This window comes from Caretta caretta, chromosome 7 (genome assembly GCF_965140235.1).
Source record: "Caretta caretta isolate rCarCar2 chromosome 7, rCarCar1.hap1, whole genome shotgun sequence".
NCBI classification, from domain to species: domain Eukaryota; kingdom Metazoa; phylum Chordata; order Testudines; family Cheloniidae; genus Caretta; species Caretta caretta.
Window position 1 is genome coordinate 28,017,375 of NC_134212.1, and position 24,789 is coordinate 28,042,163.

The following is a 24,789-nucleotide window of genomic DNA, read 5'->3' on the forward strand; positions in this document are numbered from 1 at the left end:
CCCATTTTACAGATGGAGAAGCAATACTTACTTTCTCCTGCCCTTTGTTTGTGCTATCTATGTAGATATCCAGCTCTCCAGGTCAGGAACTCTCTCATTACACGCTTAAACAGTGCCTAACACAATGGAGCTCCCATTAAAAAAGAAAACATACTACCAGAAATATGCAAGTATAAGGAGAGAGAGAGAACTTATCAGCTACAAGAATCACAAAAGCATGAATTTAGCATTTTACATAAAGCTTCCCACTGCCTTGGAGAAAAATAAATATATATAACAATTAACCATAAGTGAAAAGTAATTAAAATCTCTTTATAGAGTTTTTACTTTATAGTATTATAAAATAATTCTAACCAGTATTAAATGTGCTTAGAGCAATTTGTTTGCAAGGAGTGTTTCACCCCTTTCTTCCTAGGGATTTAATTCCTACTATACCCTGTTTGTAAAACAACTGACTGCAGGGATGGGTGAACCCAGTTCTAGGTTTGCAAAATTACCTCAAGTTTGCAAATCTCACACACACACACACCCCTTTCTAGCTAAAGTGAAGTCTTATTTATTGGGAAAAGAAACAATTTCACAAAAGCTGGCTGGAACAAGAGGCTACTTTCTAGACCAGTGGTTCCCAAACTAGGGGCACCACTTGTTCAGGGAAAGCCCCTGGTGGGCCAGGCCGGTTTGTTTACCTGCAGCATCCGCAGCTCCCAGTGGCCACGGTTCGCTGCTCCAGGCCAATGGGGGCTGCGGGAAGTGGCAGCCAGCACGTCCCTCGGCCCGTGCCACTTCCCGCAGCTCCCATTGGCCGAGAATGGTGAACCGCAGCAACTGGGAGCTGCGATCAACCAAACCTGCAGACGCAGCAGGTAAACAAACCGGCCTGGCCCACCAGGGGCCTTCCCTGAACAAGCTGCATCCCTAGTTTGGGAACCACTGTTCTAGACTATATTTTCTCCATAGATGGGTTTTCCACCTCTTTCCCCTCACCATGTACAGATCCTTTTCTAGAAATCTGCGTGTCAATTGCTGTGTGAGTATAGTGCTAAACACAATGAGCTCGTCATTCTGATCAGGACCTCTAAGCACAATTGAATGCTATGTTTTTAATAATTGTTTTTCTTGTCCCTGCTCTATTTTACACCATCTCTCCATTTCTTTTTCATTTCCCATTCTTTGCTCTGCTTTACTTCCCAGCTATTTTTCCACTGCTCCTTTCCGCTTCCTCCTTTCCCCCTCAGAAAGACCCAAACCCAATAACATTCAACTTTCAGTTAAGTTTACAAACTCACACTCTCAATTTGTTTTGCCTAGTTTCAACCCCACTTGACTCATTCCTAATTACAGATAAATTATCTCTTGACTGTGCGACCACTGTACACAGAATATTTTCTGTATACAACTTCAGTCTCTCCCACTCACATGCACCTGTCAAACTTTGAGATCATGTTTTTCTGAATGCTACTGTCAAGGCTAATTCCCCTCTCTGGCACTTTGAGTGCAGAAGGTGGGGCCCGCAAGGACTCTAAAAATTAATACTGGCCACTCCAGGCTTGTATTAAACTCCCAAGGTTACAGCTTTTCTCTGACGTTGGATTGGTAAATGCTGCCAACACCCAAGTGCAAAACCTCTTTGAGAACCCAGGAAGGCGCACTTGGGAATTCCTTCCTGTGGGGTACCCTCAAGCCCTTTCACCCCCCACTTCCGGGGAAGAGCTGAGAAAGAAAAACAAAGGAAATCAGTTGTTGCCACTAGCTAATTAAACATGTGCACAAACACAAAAATCCAATTCTGTTCTTTAAAAAACGTAAACTTTATTAAAAAAACAAAAGGAAGAAAATACATCTGGGAAACTTAGGCTATTGATAGATTTTAAAAGGGCAACTACAATGATTAAGCATCAAGAATAGCATCTTGAGGTCCAGCTTAAAAGGTTATAAGCAAACAAAAGCATCTGGGGTTAGTACAGAGGAGTCCACAAGCCATAAAGAAATAAAAAAAGAAACCAGATCGTGTCTTCCTAGGCCAGGGATCGGCATCCTTTGGCACGCGGCCCCTCAGGGAAATCTGCTGGTGAGCCAGGACGGTTTGTTTACCTGCAGGGTCCGCAGGTTTGGTTGATCACAGCTCCCACTGACCGCGGCTCACTGATCCAGGCCAATGGGGGCTGCGGGAAGTGGCGTGGGCCAAGCGATGTGCTGGACGTCGCTTCCCGCAGCCCCCATTGGCCTGGAACAGCAAACCGCAGCCAGTGGGAGCTGCAATCGGCCAAACCTGCAGACACTGCAGATAAACGAACCGGCCCGGCCCACCAGTGGATTTCCCTGACAAGCCGCGTGCCAAAGGTTGCCGATCTCTGTCCTAGACATTTCCTGATCTGCTCACGTATCTGGGATTTCAAATGAGTAGTTTCTAGGTATGATACTGATGATTTTTCATACCTAGCCCCAAGCTTCTTACAGCATAGTTGCAGCCCTGTCTGCCTCTCCCCAAGAACAACAACAAGACAGACAAAAGTAGAGTCTTGTTTCAGTTTTAAAAAGTTCTAGCCTTCCCATTGGCTCTTTTGGCCATGTGCCCACTCACTTCCTTTTACCTATGTATCACAGTGAGACTTTTAACGCTTTTTTGGTAAAGCAAGTAGAGAACAGCTACTAAGAGAGATTTTATAGCTAACTGGCTGGCTGGCTCCATAAAAGGAAGCTACCCCCCACCTTCATTTATCACAGCTACCTTGTGGACCTCACTTTCACTGAACCAAATATTTAAAGACAAACATAATTCTAACACTCTAAATAGGATCCCCATAGGGTGAAAAGACTAAATTATGCAGAGCTGGGAAGAACAATAATCTCTCAAATATTTAAAATATACAAGGGGGAAAAACTAAGTAAATATGAAGCCATCTTTAAAATACTTTTTCATTTAATTATGTTACAGTTTTAGGGGTAACTATATTAAAATGTGCCAGGATAATCCAGAAGGGTTTAATAGTTTTTGAATAAGTTATTAAAATATGGAATTCAAACCAGCTTTATGAACTTTTTGGATAATCTGGGCCCAGGTTCAATTGAAACTTTATTGATTTATGATTTTGGAGCAAATCTGCTTGTACCTCGGTGGGCTTCAGGTAGTTGTGATAGATACTTTGCTACTATGAACAACAATGGTAGATGTGGTAAGAGAAATGCCATCCACCTGCCTCAGATGGGGGGAACTTGATAGTGCTGGTGGTGAAAAGGGACAGTCCCCACATCAAGGAAGGCACTTGCTGAGGGACACCAGGTAGCTCCTTCCCAGCCATGGAGTCTCTGGCACCCCTTGGCCAGTTGGGTGGGAGAGGGGCTGAAGGCCAGTATTCCCTGGCTCCCAGGATTTCACCCGGAACAGGGGCCACATGGAGCCTCTTTCCACTCTGTTCCAGCAGCCCCACCCTAACCACTCTGAACTTGGAACAGAAATCCAGCCTCACAGATGCTGTGTGGCTAGCTGATCAGCCAGTTGACAGACAGGAAGGAACTTCTCTCTCCCATGGGCCAATTAGCAGAGGACAAGGGAATTCTTCCCCTTCCTCACAGCACCTTCAAGCCACAGTGGGTTAAGTACAAATGCACTTAGTACCGCTAACAGAGGTAACTTGGTGGATTTGTTAATTACCGTAGTTGCAACTTGTGGCCAGTTTCCAGTGTGATTAAAAGGATAAAATGAACAGTTAATACACGTAAAATACCTGGGATTTTGCTTTAGGCTCATGGGAGGTCCCCACCCTTCTGTAACTGCTGTCCCCCTTAGCCCTGGTCTACACTAGGACTTTAGATCGAATTTAGCAGCGTTAAATCGATTTAAACCTGCACCCGTCCACACAATGAAGCCCTTTATTTCGACTTAAAGGGCTCTTAAAATCGATTTCCTTACTCCACCCCTGACAAGTGGATTAGCGCTTAAATCGACGTTGCCGGCTCGAATTTGGGGTACTGTGGACACAATTCGATGGTATTGGCCTCCGGGAGCTATCCCAGAGTGCTCCATTCTGACCGCTCTGGACAGCGCTCTCAACTCAGATGCACTGGCCAGGTAGACAGGAAAAGAACCGCGAACTTTTGAATCTCATTTCCTGTTTGGCCAGCGTGGCAAGCTGCAGGTGACCATGCAGAGCTCATCAGCAGAGGTGACCATGATGGAGTCCCAGAATCGCAAAAGAGCTCCAGCATGGACTGAACGGGAGGTACGGGATCTGATCGCTGTTTGGGGAGAGGAATCCGTGCTATCAGAACTCCGTTCCAGTTTTCGAAATGCCAAAACCTTTCTGAAAATCTCCCAGGGCATGAAGGACAGAGGCCATAACAGGGACCCGAAGCAGTGCCGCGTGAAACTGAAGGAGCTGAGGCAAGCCTACCAGAAAACCAGAGAGGCGAACGGCCGCTCTGGGTCAGAGCCCCAAACATGCCGCTTCTATGATGAGCTGCATGCCATTTTAGGGGGTTCAGCCACCACTACCCCAGCCGTGTTGTTTGACTCCTTCAATGGAGATGGAGGCAATACAGAAGTAGGTTTTGGGGACGAAGAAGATGATGAGGAGGAGGTTGTAGATAGCTCACAGCAAGCAAGCGGAGAAACCGGTTTTCCCGACAGCCAGGAACTGTTTCTCACCCTAGACCTGGAGCCAGTACCCCCCGAACCCACCCAAGGCTGCCTCCTGGACTCAGCAGGCGGAGAAGGGACCTCTGGTGAGTGTACCTTTTAAAATGCTATACATGGTTTAAAAGCAAGCATGTGAAAGGATTACTTTGCCCTGGCATTTGCGGTTCTGCCTTTGCAAAAGGTTTCTGGGGAGGGCAGCCTTATTTCGTCCTTCATGGTAGGACACTTTACCACTCCAGGCCAGCAACACGTACTGGGGAATCACTGTAGAACAAAGCATTGCAGTGTATGTTTGCTGGCATTCAACCAAAATCCGTTCACGCGGTGGGAGGAGGCAAAATGCGACCTTGTAACGAAAGCACATGTGCTATGTATGTAATGTTAACTTTCAAGGTTTACCCTGAAAGAGTGTAGCCACTGTTTTATAAAATGTGTCTTTTTAAATACCGCTGTCCCTTTTTTTTTCTCCACCAGCTGCATGTGTTTCAATGATCACAGGATCTTCTCCTTCCCAGAGGCTAGTGAAGCTTAGAAAGAAAAAAAAACGCACTCGCGATGAAATGTTCTCCGAGCTCATGCTGTCCTCCCACACTGACAGAGCACAGACGAATGCGTGGAGGCAAATAATGTCAGAGTGCAGGAAAGCACAAAATGACCGGGAGGAGAGGTGGAGGGCTGAAGAGAGTAAGTGGCGGGCTGAAGAGAGTAAGTGGCGGGCTGAAGACAGGGCTGAAGCTCAAAGGTGGCGGCAGCGTGATGAGAGGAGGCAGGATTCAATGCTGAGGCTGCTGCAGGACCAAACCAGTATGCTCCAGTGTATGGTTGAGCTGCAGCAAAGGCAGCTGGAGCACAGACTGCCACTGCAGCCCCTCTGTAACCAACCGCCCTCCTCCCCAAGTTCCATAGCCTCCACACCCAGACGCCCAAGAACACGGTGGGGAGGCCTCCGGCCAACCAGCCACTCCCCCACAGAGGATTGCCCAAAAAAAAGAAGGCTGTCATTCAATAAATTTTAAAGTTGTAAACTTTTAAAGTGCTGTGCTTAAAGTGCTGTGTGGCATTTTCCTTCCCTCCTCCACCACCCCTCCTGGGATACCTTGGTAGTCATCCCCCTATTTGTGTGATGAATGAATAACGAATGCATGACTGTGAAGCAGCAATGACTTTATTGGCTCTGCAAGCAATGATTAAAGGGAGGAGGGGAGGGTGGTTAGCTTACAGGGAAGTAGAGTGAACCAAGGGGCGGGGGGGTTCATCAAGGAGAAACAAACAGAACTTTTACACCGTAGCCTGGCCAGTCATGAAACTGTTTTTCAAAGCTTCTCTGATGCGTACCGCGCCCTCCTGTGCTCTTCTAACCGCCCTGGTGTCTGGCTGCGCGTAACCAGCAGCCAGGCGATTTGCCTCAACCTCCCACCCCGCCATAAACGTCTCCCCCTTACTCTCACAGATATTGTGGAGCACACAGCAAGCAGTAATAACAGTGGGAATATTGGTTTCGCTGAGGTCTAAGCGAGTCAATAAACTGCGCCAGCGCGCCTTTAAACGTCCAAATGCACATTCTACCACCATTCTGCACTTGCTCAGCCTGTAGTTGAACAGCTCCTGACCACTGTCCAGGCTGCCTGTGTACGGCTTCATGAGCCATGGCATTAAGGGGTAGGCTGGGTCCCCAAGGATACATATAGGCATTTCAACATCCCCAACAGTTATTTTCTGGTCTGGGAATAAAGTCCCTTCCTGCAGCTTTTGAAACAGACCAGAGTTCCTGAAGATGCGAGCATCATGCACCTTTCCCGGCCATCCCACGTTGATGTTGGTGAAACGTCCCTTGTGATCCACCAGAGCTTGCAGCACTATTGAAAAGTACCCCTTGCGGTTTATGTACTCGGCGGCTTGGTGCTCCGGTGCCAAGATAGGGATATGGGTTCCATCTATAGCCCCACCACAGTTAGGGAATCCCATTGCAGCAAAGCCATCCACTATGACCTGCACATTTCCCAGGGTCACTACCCTTGATATCAGCAGATCTTTGATTGCGTGGGCTACTTGCATCACAGCAGCCCCCACAGTAGATTTGCCCACTCCAAATTGATTCCCAACTGACCGGTAGCTGTCTGGCGTTGCAAGCTTCCACAGGGCTATCGCCACTCGCTTCTCAACTGTGAGGGCTGCTCTCATCTTGGTATTCATGCGCTTCAGGACAGGGGAAAGCAAGTCACAAAGTTCCATGAAAGTGCCCTTACGCATGCGAAAGTTTCGTAGCCACTGGGAATCGTCCCAGACCTGCAACACTATGCGGTCCCACCAGTCTGTGCTTGTTTCCCGAGCCCAGAATCGGCGTTCCACAGCATGAACCTGCCCCATTTGCACCATGATGCATGCATTGTCAGGGCCCATGCTTTCAGAGAAATCTGTGTCCATGTCCTGATCACTCACGGGACCGCGCTGACGTCGCCTCCTCGCCCGGTATCGCGTTGCCATGTTCTGGTGCTGCATATACTGCTGAATAATGCGTGTGGTGGTTAATGTGCTCCTAATTGCCAAAGTGAGCTGAGCGGGCTCCATGCTTGCCGTGGTATGGCGTCCGCACAGAAAAAAGGCGCGGAACGATTGTCTGCCGTTGCTCTGACGGAGGGAGGGGCGACTGACGACACGGCTTACAGGGTTGGCTTCAGGGAGCTAAAATCAACAAAGGGGGTGCCTGTACATCAAGGAGTATTTCAGGCAGGACTGCACGGAGGGTTCCAATAAGAAATGGTGCACCTAAGTTATCGTTGTTATTGGAACAAGGAGGTTAGCCTGGCCTCTGATTGATACATGGCTAGATTTACCTCGCTGCACCTTCTCTGTGAGTGACTGCAGTGTGACCTAGAGGAATGAGTCCCCTAGACAGGGGAGGAGGCAAATGAGTACAAAACAAATCTGGTCTATTTCTTGTTTTGACCCACTCCATCTATCTTTTACATCTTTGGCTGGCAGCAGACGGTGCAGAAGGACTGCATGCCATCCACATCTCATGGCTGCTTGGCAGAAGATGGTACAGTACGCCTGCTAGCCATCCCCATCTCTTGCCTGCCTGGCAGAAGATGGTGCAATACGACTGCTAGCAATCCTCATCTCTTGCCTGCCTGGCAGAAGATGGTACAGTACGACTGCTAGCAGTCCGTATCGCCTGCCTGCTCACCATAAGACGGTTCAATAGGACTGACTGCAGGACTAAAGAGAATGACCTGGTCAAGTCACTCCAAATTTAGTCCCTGCGCCCATGTCTGCCCAGGCGCTCCCAGCCGACGCGGCCAGGAGCACCTCGGACACGATGAGGACGACTACCAATCGTATTGCACCGTCTGCTGCCAGAAGGCAAGGGGTTGCTGCTACTGTGCAGCAAAGCCGTACCGCGTCTGCCAGCACCCAGGAGACATAGGGTGACGGTTACCTGAGCGGGCTCCATGCTTGCTGTGGTATGGCGTCTGCACAGGTAACTCAGGAAAAAAGGCGCGAAATGATTGTCTGCCCTTGCTTTCACGGAGGGAGGGAGGGAACGGGGGCCTGACGACACGTACCCAGAACCACCCGCGACAATGTTTTAGCCCCATCAGAGCGCTCCATTGTGACTGCTCTGGACAGCACTCTCAGATGCCCGATTGTTTGCCATTGCTCTGACGCTGGGAGGGGCGCTTACAGGGTTGGCTTCAGGGAGCTAAAATCAACAAAGGGGGTGGCTTTACATCAAGGAGTATTTCAGGCAGGACTTCACAGAGGGTTCCAATAAGAAATGGTGCACCTAAGTTATTGTCCTTATTGGAGCAAGAAGGTTAGCCTGGCCTCTGATTGATACATGGCTAGATTTACCTCGCTGCATCTTGACTGCAGTGTGATCTAGAAGAATGAGTCCCCTAGACAGGGGAGGGGGGGGAAGCAAATGAGTACAAAACAAATCTGGTCTATTTCTTGTTTTGACCCACTCCATCTATCTTTTACATCTTTGGCTGGCAGCAGACGGACTGCATGCCATCCACATCTCATGACTGCTCGGCAGAAGATGGTACAGCACGACTGCTAGCAGTCCGTATCGCCTGCCCGCTCACCATAAGACGGTTCAATAGGACTGACTGCAGGACTAAAGAGAATGACCTGGTCAAGTCACTCCAAATTTAGTCCCTGTGCCCATGTCTGCCCAGGCGCTCCTGATCGACCTCACAGAGGCGACCAGGAGCACCTCAGACATGACGATGACGGCTACCAGTCGTACTGTACCGTCTGCTGCCACAAGGCAAGGGGTTGCTGCTACTGTGTAGCAATGCCGTACCGCGTCTGCCAGCACCCAGGAGACATAGGGTGACGGTTACCTGAGCGGGCTCCATGCTTGCCATGGTATGGCGTCTGCACAGGTAACTCAGGAAAAAAGGCGCGAAATGATTGTCTGCCCTTGCTTTCACGGGGGGAGGGAGGGAACGGGAGGCTGACGATATGTACCCAGAACCACCCGCGACAATGTTTTAGCCCCATCAGGCATTGGGATCTCAACCCAGAATTCCAATGGGCAGCGGAGACTGCGGGAACTGTGGGATAGCTACCCACAGTGCAACGCTCCGGAAGTCGACGCTTGCCTCGGTACTGTGGAAGCGCTCCGCCGAGTTAATGCACTTAATGCACTTAGAGCATTTACTGTGGGGACACACACACTCGAATTTATAAAACCGATTTCTAAAAAACCGACTTCTATAAATTCGACCTTATTCCGTAGTGTAGACATACCCTTACAGGAGTGGTAGGAGTGCGGTAGGACTGAGAGTGAGCTGCAGTCCAGAGGGTAGGCTGAAGATAAGCCCACCCCAAGTTACAGGAAATACAGTAGGAGCCCTGTAACACCCACCCTGGAACCAATTAAATGCCTGGTATAGTACAGTACGGGTGATGGAAAGGTATGGCATGCTCTGTATTCCAGAAATTGTACAATCATTCTGAAACTGTAAAAACATGAGGTTTTCACCACCATCTTTACAACCCCATAATGATTTCTAAAGTAATCTACTGAAACCATCTAGGTTACTATTAAAAAAGCATTGCCCCAATGGGAAAATGGGTTTACAACTACCGCTCTAACAAAAAAAGACAACATGCATGGGGCAGTCGGTAACAGAAAGCTAATGCAAACTGTTAAAAAAATGAGTAAAGACAGCAGGCACACACAAAGGTAGCAAGATAAACAAGGACAGAATGTATCAAGGGAAAAGAAACAGAATAGCAGAAGAAAGAGTTCTCATTTTCCTTTGTGACCTGATACAACTGCAGAATATATTAATGTGCAATTGAATCAGCATCTGTATTCTTTTTTTAATTTTTTTTGAAATCTGGCTAATACTTTGACAAATGTATTAAAAAAGTAAATGTCTGTTCACAGAGCTTAATACAAGTTAAAGGACAAATCAAAATTAGTAAAGACCATCAAGTTTTCTATATTTAGAGCTACAAATGCCACTAAATAACTAGGACTTCAAAAATTTTGCCAAAAGGCTAAGACGTTGAGTAGAAAAATGCTGAGAAACTGGAATTTCAGATTTTGGTTGCTTTTCCTAAGTATAATCAAATTGAATCTGTCTAAAATATAATGAGAAAATACTGTATTGTCATCCTTGCAACACAACGGAAATATCTGCAGAAAAGCTTTCTTGTAACTTCAGAAATTCCAGTTCTAATTCCAGCTATAAAACAAGTGAAAAAAATAACTCTCTCAAGGTTTGTAAATCTTAAGAAAGGTTCAGTCAGTTTTGTTATGAAAGTGAATCAGTGGAGCTAAGCATGAGATGCAACTTTTTCATAACTAGGCTGCCTAGTTATTAGCAACGAAAGCAGGATGGATAAAAGTCAATGTTTTGTTTTTAATTTAAAATTGTTTATTTAAATAGTTTTTTTTCCTCCAAAAGCATTTTATCAAAAAAAATCCCATCTAAAGAGAGTTTTAATTAAGATACATTATAGCTCAAAGATCTCATCACGGAATACAGTTTCCAAGCAGCAGCCGTGTTAGCCTGTATTCGCAAAAAGAAAAGGAGGACTTGTGGCATCTTAGAGACTAACAAATTTATTTGAGCATAAGCTTTCGTGAGCTACAGCTTTCCACTGAATGCATCTGATGAAGTGAGCTGTAGCTCACGAAAGCTTATGCTCAAATAAATTGGTTAGTCTCTAAGGTGCCACAAGTACTCCTTTTCATCATGGAATAGGGATTATAAATTATGACACAATATATTCATGTAATGTTTAAGAAAAGTTTTGTAAATGAGTTCCAATAGTTCATGGATTAGGGACCCAATCTTATGGGGTTGGAAGGGCTTCTGTATAGATTTAGGTTAATCTTTCTATCTACCCAATGGGACTCAGTGCTCAGACTGGAAGATACCATCAGAGATGCTTCGTTTTGCAGTTCTCAAACTGTGGATTTGTGTCTCCAGAGACAACACGCTTGTTAACAGAAAAAATGGTTTTAAATAAAAATAAAAATAAATAAATAAATGAAATAAATAAAATAAATAAGAGGTGAGAAACAACAGACCTCAACCCTACTGTCCCTCTGCAAATTTGTGTACACCGAGTCAATCCCTTACCTCTCTCTAAAAGTGCAAAGTTTCAAAAAGTTCAATGAATAGCAGATTGTTGGGGGCGGAATAGATCTGGACAAGAAGAAGAAGTCAGGAGATAAATGTGAGAAGGGAGGAACAGGCAGTAGAAACAAAATTGAAACTGTTTGAGCAGCATATTCCAGAAGTCTTGAGGTCTTTCTGAGTTTAGCCTTCATTGATTTGAGATCTACCATACCATTCTCTCTAGAACAGAAAACCTACAATGGCAGCAGGCCGTAAAAGAGACCCAGTCTGGGAATATGAACCATTCAAGAAATATATGTTTGCTGATGATGTTTTAAAGAAAGTCACACCAGTGAACTGGTGGAAGTCACTTAAGCACTTGGATTCGGAGACTACTGAAGTGATGATCTCACTTTTAAGTAGCTTCTTCTGCCGGTGTAGAAAGAATATTTTCTTCCTTTGGACTAATTCATTCCAAATTGAGAAATCGTTTGGGACCTGAAAAAGCAGGAAAGCTTGTTTTTCTTTTCCAGATTATGAACAAACAGGAAAATGAAGGTGAAGACAACTGAGTTAGCGGCAGAAGCTAATATTTTAAGTTTCTCATGTTGACCTGGCTGACAATTAATTTTGGGTTGTTTTTTTTTTTTTTTTAAATTTCATTAACTATTTTATTTAACAATTTTAACTAAAACAAATCTGATTTTAAAAAACTTGAATGTTTAACTAAATTCAAAAATTTATGCTTGTTTTGTTAAATTATAATATGTTTGCTGTTGAAGAAAAAAAATCCAGAATACATAACGTTGTTGTTTTAGTTAAATAAAACAATTTAAATGTCTGTCTGGTGAGGTTCTCCTCCTAATACAGCATGGCAAGAAAATCCTCCAAATATTAATGATTAACCCGTTGAACTGGAGATAGTTCACCTTTATTTATGACTTCATAAATATTTGCTTCAATTACCTTTGCTAATTGAAATAAACAATCATTCATTTTCTGATATAGCTGTAAAACTAATCTGAAAAGTTTTCAAAATAAATCACTTTAAAAACGTATAGTGTGTGCCTTCTAAAAATGAAACCTACATCTATTTCTGAGTTGTGAAGAATATGTTTTAAGATTATAACAACCCACACGTTTATGTAGAAATTCAGGATTAAATCGAGACTTCCACCCTGACTGAAAGCACACACAAATCCTGATTATGACTTAGATTCTAATCAAGTTTCATATTCATCGGGATAATCTGATTCTGCTGTGGGACACAGGAATAGCCTACCCTTATGACTTTTACTGAAGTAAGATGCATCACAAAGGGGTCATTAATCTCGTCCAAGGAATAAGGTGATGACTACTCACTCTAAGTGCCTCCAGGACATCTCAATGTTCAACAATATTATGTGTTGGTCTGGTTATTGGGATAGCTTTCACTGCATGAATATATTGGTTCAACTTAATATGGGTCTGTCAAGAACACAGGCAGGAAGGAAAAGAATGGTTCAAGATAGTCACCTATCAGCAATCACTTATGAGATGGTAAGGGACAATGCAGGCTATTCGGTTTGATGATTCTTGCCAGCCTACAAAGCTGGTTTGACCAGAAACAGCCCGGAGCCACCAAATACCACGGAATAAAGAACTCTGATAGGGTTTTAAAAGAGCACTCTTTTAGCTGGAGGGAGTACTAAGGGGGAAACAGACTTCAACACGGGAAGCTGTTGGAGATGCCCGGAGAAGCTAGATCTGCCTAGGTCTACATGAGATAGTGGGACTTCAGGATAGGTCTACACTTGCAGGGGCTGGCAATAATTTTTGCAGGGAGACCACTCCACAAATTTTGGTAAGTCATCATGGGCCACACATTTCTACTATATTAATGGAGGGGGTGCGGGATCTGGGAGGGAGTTTGGGTGCAGGAGGGCGCTCCGGGCTGGTACAGAGTGTTGGGATGCAGGAGAGGGTGAGGGCTCTAGGAGGGAATTTGGTGCAGGAGGGGGCTCCAACCTGGGGCAGGGGATTGGGGTTCAGGAGGGGGTGCAGGGTTTGGTAGGGAGATTGAGTGCAGAAGGGGATTCTGACCTGGGGCAGAGGGTTGGAGTGTGGGACGGGGTGCGAGGTGCAGGCTCTGGCCAGGAGGCACTTGCCACACAGGTGGCTCCCGGCCGGTGGCGCAGCAGGGCTCAGGCAGGCTGCCTGCATGCTGTGGCCCCATGCTGCTCCTGGAAGCAGCTGTGGCCGGCTGCTGCTGGCACGTCTCTGCGCGCCCTTATGGGGAGGGTGTAGTGGGTCTCCGTGCCCGCAAGCACCACCCTTGCAGCTCCCATTGGCTGGTCTGAGGGAGAGGGCAGTGCACGGACCCGCCTCCCCCACCACCACCAAGGGTGCGCAGAGACATGCCAGCAGCATCTGGCCGGTTCCAGGAGCAGCGTGGGGCCACGGCAGGCAGGTAGCCTGCCTGAGTGCCCCACTCTGGGACCTTTAGCGGCCTGCCAATCACAAGGGGACAGCCAAAGAGCCTGGTGGGCTGACAAACGTTAGATGGGCCAGATCTGGCCCATGGGCCATATTTTACCCACCCCGGTGTAGAGTACAGACACTGCATGCCGAGCTAGCACAGATATAAAACAGAAGCGTAGGTGATGAGGCACGACTAAAGCAAGTAGAGTAGAGACAAGCCAGAACCCTACAAATAGGGTTGCCAACTTTCTAATTGCACAAAATTGAACGTCATTGCTCCGCCCCTTGCCCCCAGACCCCACGCACCCCTTCTGAGCCGCCGCCCTCTCCCCCCCATCACTCACTCTTCCCCTCCCTCACTCACTTTCAGTGGGCTCGGGTAGGGGGTTGCGGTGCAGGAGGGGCGAAGGCTCCAGCTGGGGGTGCGGGCTCTGGGCTGGGGCCAGAAATGAGGGGTTTGGCATACAGGAGGAAGCTCCAGGCTGGGGCCAAGGGGTTTGGAATGCAGGAAGGGGCTCAGGGCTGTGGTAGGGGATTGGGGTGCGGGAGGGGGTTCTGACCTGGGGCAGGAGGTTCAGGGTGCACTCAGAGACCAAAGAGGTGACAGCAGTACAAGCATCCCTGTAACTATGACAACTACCTTCTTGACTAAAGGCCTCTGATAATATACAAACAAAGGGTGGTTGTGACACTCCCCAGGAGTACCAGGATTGTGAGGCACTTCACCACCACCTGCCCTTAGCGTGTAAACAGTCTTGTCTGTGCCGGCTGTGGATCAGCTCCCTGAAGCCATGAGCTTCTGGCAGCACAATCTTCCAAGCCGTTGTAGGCATTTTATTCTCTGTACAGGTAACAATAGGCACACACCAACCCTTGAATACTCCGAGCATTCCCTTGAACTCACTGAACACTCACAGAATTACCATGCCTGCTGTTCCCAAAGGAACAGTATGCCCCAACTTGTAAGATTCAACTCAGGACCATCACTTTGCTTACCACAGCAGCGCTTAGATATATTTATGGTGAAAACAAGAATAAGTTTACTACCAAGTGATAGCGAGTAAAAATATTGGAAACGAATGGTTACATATAAAAAAATCATAACACTCTAGTTCCTGTCTAAAGAAGCTTCTCTCTCCCAGCATTTTCAAGCCTGGTTGAGATCCCACTTTCATGAAATCCACTGTCCATTTACTTCCTTCATCAGGGATGCCCAGGTGTCTTCTTTGCCCCCCAAATATAGCAAAGCAAACCCTTTGAAGTCCACCTCAAGTTAAGTTTCTCTCCCCCAGCTGCTGTTCTCTTCCTATAAACTCCTTCCTGAAATTTTTACAATCCTTCAGTTGCGTTCCATCCAGACTGGTGACAGGAGTCCCACTGTGAACGAGACAATACTCAATTTACATATAAACAGATAGATGGGTAAAGACCTGTTCTCTGAGTAACTGGTTTTTCATCTTTGCTGATGACCAACCCCCAGACACATATTTGAAAAACATTTTCAGTGTACACAGCTCCTTACACAACATCTGTACATGCATTTCATGGTGCTACTGAGAACCACTGGGAAACACTCTTTGGTGAACTAGAATGTATATACCAGACTCGGAAGCTTCCTGTAACCCCTCTGTACTCTCTTGCCAGAAAGCATTCAGAGGTTCTTGGGACACAGTCATGTGACCTTACTGTAGGCTCATCTGTGCTCCTGCATTCCCAAATAGCAACAGTATGATTAAAAATGGGGAGGGGGAATCTCTTATGAACAAATTTATAGTAGTTTCCTTTTGGCCAGCTAAGAGATTACATATTTTCCTCTCAAATGTGGACCTTGCCATGATTACCAATTCCTTTGGTCACCTCAAGCCTAGACTTCCCACACTGTGCTCTGACTGGGGCTTCCACTGAAGGCCAGGCAGGAGCTCCACCTAGTACAGCATGCAGTTACCTGCCTCTTAAACAGGACAGTTTAGGAGATCATATCACACCTGTGTTCTATAGAGCCTGCACTGGCTGTCAATTCACTGAACTGGCTGCAAATTTGAGATGCTAGTTGCTACCAATACGTCTAGATGTAGGCTTAAAAAGTATCTTTCCTTATGCAGTGTCATGACACCTGCACTCAGAAGCAATGCACTGTCTGTCCATCCAAAGATGGGTCACTGAGATCTGGGGGTTGGCTGTTTGCAGAGGGGCTCGTCCGAGTCCATTCCTTCTGGAAATCGATCTGGGTCCCTGATGCTCTTAGAACAAAGTAAGACACATCTTTTTGCTCAGGCTTTCTACCAACTGCAGACTTGGCATTTAGACTGAAATTCACCGTGCTTGGTATTTTCAGAGTAGGTGGCTACATGCCAAAGTGGGTCACAGAAAATAGCCACTATATTTTGGAAAAATTATATATAATCTAAACTATGTAAAGTGCTCACAGCTACTATGGTGATGGGGCCTTGTAAGTGCATGTAGTAGCAATCATAACATTTTATGCAGGCCTTTTGGTGAAATTTCTATAGCAACCTAGAGTATAATTCTTCCCATCAGTACATAATGTCTGTGTTCTACAATATGTTAATCATTTATTATTATTTTAAAGTATCATACCCTATAGAATGGTAATGACATTTGCAAGTGTAGAGTATTGATTAGCAGTTGCTTAAAAGTGAATCACTATTACAATGCGGCATCTGTTCATGGCTCTACCTGCCGTCACTGTCAAAGTAATTTGCATGGAGACTGGCTCTTTTAACCTTGAAATGTTAGCATTTTCCAATACAGGATGTGAAAACAAAACAACCATAAATGCATTAAGTGAGGAAATTAGCATTCATTTCCTTTCAAGAGCTAATGTTTTCCAGTTGGATTGTCCACTCAAAAATTTCCATATTAAAAGACGCTGTTCAAAGTACAATGCATGTACTGTAAACTTACTGAAACCATCTCATATTTCCATGGTATATCAACAGCAGAACACTTTCACCTTTAATAATAAAAAGCAATGGAATCATTCTGTGCTTGCAAAACCTATACAGATGCAGACGGCACTGATGTGAATAAGCAGGGAATGCAGTATGGCTTGAAATGACATTTTCTTTTAAGTTAAAAAAAGATGTTAAAAATCACTACGAGACTCAGGCAAAAATAGACTATATGGTAGATCATTACAAACCTTAAGCTATGGTTCACATTCCAGAGCTGTCGGTTAGGGAGGCTAAACACTCAGGGTGTAACTGTGGCTCTGCTGAAGGTAATGAGAGTTTTGTATTTACTTCAGTGGAACCAGGTTTTCACCCCAAAAAAGGGAAGAGAATCCTCTGTCTGACTGAGGAGAATACACTGAGCTATGGAAAGTGAGAGTGTATCCATATATTACAACTCGATCCATAACTGATATTAAATAAGGACCTTTTCTGAAAATTTTTATGGTGTGCTACAGCTTCAGTGCAGTAGACTGCATAAGCATCTCTGTGTTTTGTTTTTTCTTGAGGAAAGGGAAACAAAAAGCATCCTTCCAAGGGAATTCACTTTTATGTCTCTTTGTAATATTCAAGCTCATTAAATGCTTGGTAATCAGTTTGGTGTGGAGAGTAGCTTTCTGGGGTATCAGAGTAACAGCCGTGTTAGTCTGTATTCGCAAAAAGAAAAGGAGTACTTGGTTAGTCTCTAAGGTGCCACAAGTACTCCTTTTCTTTCTGGGGTATGTGGCTCAAATAAATGCACAGATTAAAAGGAGATGGAACAACAAGTGATGCATACAAAAAAAAAGGCAATTTCTTAAAATGACTCAAGCAAAAATCTAGGATTAAAGTGTTTTTACATCCTTGCATGTATCTCTCTATCATTTTGTAATGATAATTTTTATTTGATTGTATGAGACACCCAGAAGTTTTGCTGAGCACAAACTTGAAGCTATATAATTATAATTTACTTAATGTGATGTTGGTACGATATGATTAATAAAACTTACCTTTTTTTAAATCACAAGTATATTTACTCCTAACATTATTTTTGATATTATTCATTTCTTACTAAGAAGACTCAATACAGTATTGCTTCTTTGCAAGGTCAAAATTAATAATCAAAACTGGCATAAAATTTAAAGCCAGTGTCCAACAAGACAATCATTTATGCCTTTGCTTTAATTTGCGCTATCAGCAATATTACCGACCCATACCCCAATACAGACAACAGTATTCATATTACCTTGAATTAAAATAATAAAATTAAGGTTTTTAAAAAGTGAGCTGCATGGGGAGGGGGAGTAAGAAATGCAATTAAATGTCAAGATGATTGGACTAAATTTCTCTGAATAAAGTGAACTTTGTCACCATTATGTGTTTTAAAACTAAAGATAGATGTACTGCATGAGTCAGATGCACCAGCTGAATACTAATTGATCTAAATCACCCTGTTATAATAATGTTGCACTGACATTTCCATAGTTGTAAGAAGCTAAGAAGATAGAGCACCAAATCTATTCAGGAAAATAAAATGCAATTAAAACTTTAAAAAAGGGAATGTTACGTTGACTGGAAAAAATGCTTTGAGAAAATGCAATGATTTGGGAGGCTCCACTATACAGAAGCACTTGAAGTAAGCAGTTGACATATTCATACAATACACACGGTTAGAATTTAAGATAATAGGTGGTTAAGTAAACAGTGAAGGTTCAGTTTAACACCTTCTATAAGAAAAAGAAAGCTTTGGATAAACTTGTGTTTAGCAAGAAACCTAAATAGCAAGTGCTGATAAATAAATGGATGTTTTTATATTGCCCCTATATCAACTGATTAAATGGAATATTGCCAATTCTGGCCTCAAGAAAGGAATGTCAGTGCGCTGTGTATGAAAAAAATGACTCCCCAATAGAAACCTGAGAAAGCATAAACCAGGCTAAAGAACCAGCAGCTCTATAGGAGCCTGAAGAGCTTTACTGCGTAAAGCCCAATTATTTTTAACATTAAAGGAAGGTGCATCACCTGTGTTTCATTACCACCATTCTGCTGCAACAGTATTAAATTGGAAACCTTTATTACTGTGAATTTTAGAATGGAACAGCAGTGTTTCCAAACAAAGCTCTTCCAGAATTCTTATTACAGCAGGTTAAATAAGCATCTCCACTGCATTTAAATCCTGATTTGAATCCTGTAGGTAAAAATTCTGGCTATTCTAGCAGACTATGCTAGCATATCTGTTGCAGTTCTAATTAGCCATAATCACAATATTATAGAGATATGGCCTTTTAAAAGCATGTCAAGATGAAAAGTGAAGCTAAGGCTTTCTGAAAGTATAAGGGAAACAATAGCGTTTCTCCCCTGCCCCCCAACCCAACCAGCACATATCACACAGGACAGTTAATTAATTTGAACCAAATCCTAGGACCCAGCAGTATCTGCTAACTAGTTGAAGAGTATGTGTGTCTCTGCAGCAGCATGCAGACAGTTTCTTTTATGATGCCAAATCAACATGACAAACTGTCCCTAAATTAGAAACATCTAAGCAACAATATTCTGTTTTCTCAGTTGGGTGTTCTGAATACACAGTAGTGTTCATTTGCTTTAAAGATAAAATAATGCAGTATAAAAATCAATTGTATTCATAAAAAAGGTAATTTGTTTAAAAAGCGGCTAGTTTTCAATTCTGCAAGTTAAACGTATATGAACAGTCTGAATTTCATCTAGAGCAGAATCTGGAAGAAATCATCATCATCTGCCCCATATTTTTATAAGGGCATAACAATATAACCAGACTATAGAAATAGCAACAACAGAATGCTGAAATGCCCCATCTAGAGATACTTCAACTTGGTTATATAGTTGTAAGCACAAATGTATATTTACGTAGAGATTGCTTCAGAATGATGAATAACCATCACTTCTATGCAAGTTGCTACCAAAAATTCAAAACGGTAATGCTTAAAGTAACAATACTTCAGAATAATTACTAACTATTAATTGTAAATATCTTTGTGAAGTTTGGCCTTAGAGATTAACCTATTTAACTTCCATATTCAAATTTAATTTAGCAAGTTGTCATTTGAGCCTCAATATATAAAATAGTCGAGAAGCACTATGTCTAAATATAGTCTCAATTTCAAATTTATTCCTGTGAAATAACTTTGTTTATTCCACATTAAGACAAAATTAACTGAATAACCTTTAAGTGAAAAATTAATATGAAAAAGACTTCAGAATACTTTGCAACTTAGAAATCTATACCAATCAGCTATAGTGCCTTTATAGGTACTTTATAACTCCATCTGCTAATATTTTATATTCCTAATCAGAAGGTATTGTTTCATCCACAGATATGATCAACAATTCATGTAAACTCACAACCTTATTTGAAAATGTACTAACTCTAGAAACCCAATTCTGTCAGAATAAATTCTAAACAGATCCTTAAGTTGTTGGACACTTGAAAAAATGTTCATGTTTGGGACACTGATGTATTAGCACTTCATCAAATGTTGTGATTTATTCCACCACTGACTTACGTGCACTGAAAATTATTTGCATTTATACTTTTAAAATCTTCAAGGTTGGTATGTGTTGATTTGCACAAATTGAAGAAAGCGGAAGTATAAAACATTACAGAAGAATACCTGTAAAAGCATTCTACCATCCTGGCTCATCCACTACCATCAATGTAGAGAAATGCAAAGTTTCAGAGAACAGGTCCCAAACGGAATTTAAAATAAAATTAAAATGCAATTATGGCAACCAAGATGCTGGTGGGAAATAAAATCCTACTGTCTGCAATACAGCCCTAAATACCTATTATATTATAAGGCAAAAAGGCAAGAAATTAAAAACAAATATCAAGGAATAAGCCCACAATGGTCAGGCTGTGAAACAACAGAAACAGATTTGCTGGTAAATTAGAAAGGATGCTGATGCAAAGGTAAAATGAGCATTGAGGTAGCTTCCAGTCACCTATAGCATAACCACCAACAGAAAGAATTCTTACTACTTTGCTGGCGGGGGGGGGGGGGGGGAAGAGAGGAACAAAGGAAAATACATTATTACAGAAGTGGTCATATCAGTATCTAAGAAGAGAAGAATGATTAAGGATCTATACTGACTATGGTCTTAACAGGTTTGAGAATCAAAATGTGTTCTGAATTTTGCAATCAAACATTGGACAGTTTATCTTCAGTAGATAAACTTTGAAAATCATGTGTGTGCGCACAGAGGTTTACACTTGTGGACAAAGTTAAATAAGACCATATTAACTAAAAGGACATATCTGGCAATGCTCAATTAAAAATTAACATATTTGAACAATATTAGATCATTTCCAAAACATGGAATATGTTTTGATTAGATACTGGTCAGCAGTTCAAAAAGGTAATGTTATTGTGTTTCCTGATTACAAAACAGTTTATGCAGAAAGCATGATGGCACAAACTACACAAAGAAGTGTTTAAAGTATGTATAAAATATGAAGTAGGACTACAATGAATGTAGAGGGTCCCAAAGGTTAGATTAAAATAACTGTATACCGAAAATGCTACATTCAGACAATATAATGACCTTGAGAAGCACTAAGACACCAAATACTTTTGTTCTTAAGATCTATATAAACTTAAACTCAATTTTTGCAATACGGGAAACAACAATATTGAAAACATCAATTCCTTATACAGTAAGTACTCTTACATATCTTTAATAAATCAGATATTGCTGCAATTTTAATTTTACCATAAACTTTTTGAATCACCAATGTAAGACATACTGTCTGTTGCATAAATTTCCAAAGGATATAAATACTTTCAAAATATGCACCATAAATAATTATCACACAGCATACATAACAAGTTACTTTGGACTAAAGTCCTGTTTGAAAAAAGTTACCTGATTAATTGGCATTCATATATGGGAAATTACTGGATTTCAATATCATGCTTTGAGGATCATATATTAAATGTTGCACAACTGCAATACCAAAGTCTTTTAACCTCTCTCTCATAATTTTTAATTAATCAACCACTATAAAAACAAGTTCTCAATATGGAACTTTTATCAGAAGATGCATCTATTCTAACTGAACTGTGTAACTTTATATTAAAGTCTTATAATCGATTCTGTGTTCTCATTACTCTTCAGAATTATGTAGACTTAAACCAATTTCTCAAGTTTTTGCTTTACTTCACTAGGTTATTACCCAGCTGTGCAAGAAGATAACCACATTCATTCCCCTTATCTGTAATGATGTAATACATCCCAGCACCGGGTAGAGAGGATTGGGAAATAATGGGATTGCAAAAACAGCAGAGATGATAAACAATGGTGCAGTCGTCTTTCCCTAATACAGTGGACTGCATGCTTACAACACAGGATGCAAATGATAAAATATGCACTAATTCTGCTCCTTGAATGAAGTTAACATTTTTCCACAGAGAAGCAGCTATTTTTCCATGCTGAAACATCAAACTAGAGTAACGAGACAAAATAGCTATGTTCTAAGCTTCACTGTGCACTTCACAAGTAAGTAATTTTGTTTGGAACTGAAATCCATTAAAAATCACCAGATAATCAGAAAGTCTCCAGCCAGCGCAGTGCAAGGAGACAGCAGGGCCTAGGAACTGTATACAGAGCAAAAAAAGCCCTCTGACCAAAGGATGTGCTGCTCTCCCGTTTGTTTAGAAAACTAAATCTGCCTCCATTTTCTGTGCTAAAACCATTGCTTACTACTACTACTGGAGAGATCCTTACCTTCTGCAGAAGCTGGGAACCTGAGTATTTAGCTGCGATGGATTTGATCTCCCCACCAAAAGCAGAGGCCCAGAGCTTTACACTGTGGGGAGCAGGGGGGAAAAGACAGGAAGAAATGTAATACATATGTTACAGTAGGCAACACACACACACAGCTACAGCCTCAACTGCACTCTAAAGAATCTAAACAATACTGCCTCAAAAAGCACGGTTAGGAAATAACACCACACCAAAAGAACAGAGGAGCTATTCACAAGTGCAAGCCCCAAGGTGCAGGTAGTTCACATCATACACCAAGGTAAGGCTTGGGATTTCAAGCTGCTTAAGCTGCACTTAAAAACAAACAAGCTGATTTGTAAAGAGACAGGTTTTTGCATAATCTCTAACATACTAATTGGCTGCAAGAAAGAAGATGAAATAGCAGGCAGGACAGCGTTGGAAGCTGAGAAATCAGCATATTAGAGTGAGTAAATGCATCACCGCCAAACATAAAGGCTTTTAACTTTAGTTTCTATATCTGTTTACCTCCACCCCCCCAAAATAAAATTCAAGCATCAGTGAGTTAATCATTGGCACTGGACTTCAAACAGAACTGGCAAGGGAATAAAATGCTCTGAGCAGTCAAACATCTGCAACAAACAACAAAACCAACAAAAACTTGGGCACCGGGATTCCAAGTTCTCACCCCTGGAGCGCGGTCGGAGAGCAAAAACATGAAAACACTTACACCGACAAGGGGATCTGCTGCTCCGATCCGACCACATCCACTAGGGCTGTGTTAAAAGCGGTCCAGAAAAGAAAGAAGACCCCCCAAAACGCCCGGAGTAGGTTCAAAATCATGGTTTCTCTCAGAGGCTGAGAAGACTTAGGGAAATTCGAGCAGAGCTGATCTCAGCAGCAGAGCTGATTGCTAAAGCCTCTTTCCCCCACCAAAGCAGCGCTGGGGAGGAAAATAATAATGTATATCTATCACAGCTCCATCCTCATCCCTCCCCAGAATGGCCCTCTCTGGGCAATGGAAGGAGAGGACCAGAGAAAAAGCTCTAATGACTTGAAAAAACTATTGTGTCCTTGGTAACAGCGAAGCGTTTTCCAGCCCTGCTGCAGCCACTTTGCACGTAGTTCTTTACAACTCCGCAGTCAGCGGTGTGCTGGAGTTACTCCAGTGCGCTGCCGCTGCTCCGAAGTGCCCTTAGCAGCGAGGCAGCAGCCCCTATTGATTCCAAGCGGGGAGGCTGCCTCCTTGCAATTACGGCTCACTTTACAAAGGGAAAGCTGCCGAGAGGTCTCCGGTAAACTCCAGCCTTCATCCCAGATCAAGTCAGGCAATGCGCTGGTTCCGTGGGAGCAGCCTTCTAGTGGGATAGCGCGCAAAGCAGGCACAGGAGGAGAGGGGCCAAGGGCCAAGGGCCGGGGTCTGGCAAAGTCTGGAGGAGCTCGGAGTGCGACTCAGCCCTTCCCGGGGGTGGGGGGAGCTGACGGGAGCAGTGCACATTGCCCTAGGGGCTGGGCTGGGAAGGGCTCAGCAGGGCTGGCAGGAGCAGGAGGGGGGCCGCGTACACCCACCGGAGCCCTGGCCAATTCAGAGCATGCACTGCTGCATGACAAGCATCTGTCACCCAGCCCTCCAGCGGAGATGGATGGCTGGAGCTCAGCCCCTCGCGCCGGAAACAGCTGAGCATCCCGGCCGCAGAGTCGCCGCGAGGGGGAAGAGGACGGGAGGCAAAGCCGGCAGAGCGGACCCTGGGCGAAGGGGCATGTTGAGACGCAGAAGCGGCGGATTCCCAGGCCCCGGGCTTAGGTCAGGTTCGCACATTGAACGGAGTCCGATGTAGCATGTCCTTGGGCAGGAAGGCACGTTTGCAGCGTCCTCCCTGGCTGAGCGCTGCAGCGAGTCGCTCTCCGAGAGATCAGGACGGGGAAAGGCTTATGAATGAAAGGAGATGCAGTATGAGTGAATCAATGCAGGCTAAGGGACTGGAGCCTATGAATGAATTATTAATTTGTGCTTGTGGAGGAATTCCCCTTAGTGAAGTGAGCAGAGGCTCACAAGCTATTCCACAGAGAGAGCAGATGGGGAGCAGGAATGATTGAGTCAGGTATTTTTGGTGTGTTTTAACCTCCACTGTCCTGGTTTCTCGCCTCTCTTCCCTGCCCCAGAATTGCTTGTTCTAACCCTCTACCTCCAAAAGCTAAAGACTTAAAATAGCATTTGAACTTCAACATAAATAATCAGACCGGGAATTAAAGATGATCTGAGCATGGGCTGAGTCATCCTTACACTGTGCTGGAGAGATCAGCTACTGAAACACTAATGCACAAAATCTAGAATTCTAGTTTACCTAGCTCGGTAGTTGGAATTCATGTCTAATTAGACCATATTCCTTTGTAC

General features: G+C 43.7%; 1 protein-coding gene across 7 annotated transcripts in view; it reads right to left on the bottom strand.

The window, feature by feature from the left end:
* Nucleotides 1-24,329, bottom strand: part of CACNA2D3 (calcium voltage-gated channel auxiliary subunit alpha2delta 3) — a 729,133-nt gene extending 704,804 nt beyond the window's left edge. For 4 of the 7 annotated variants that reach the window (XM_075130333.1, XM_048857135.2, XM_048857134.2 and 1 more), the window contains exons 1-2: nucleotides 23,125-24,325; nucleotides 22,398-22,479 (exon numbers count right to left, since the gene is read on the bottom strand). In XM_075130333.1, coding sequence (XP_074986434.1) covers nucleotides 22,398-22,479; nucleotides 23,125-23,237 — 195 coding nt within the window. In that variant the 5' untranslated portion in view covers nucleotides 23,238-24,325. Of the gene's footprint in view, nucleotides 1-22,397; nucleotides 22,480-23,124 lie in introns of all 7 variants that reach the window. The other 3 variants (XR_007357538.2, XM_048857137.2, XM_048857136.2) reach the window with 3 other exon arrangements.
* Nucleotides 24,330-24,789: the final 460 nt, after the last annotated feature.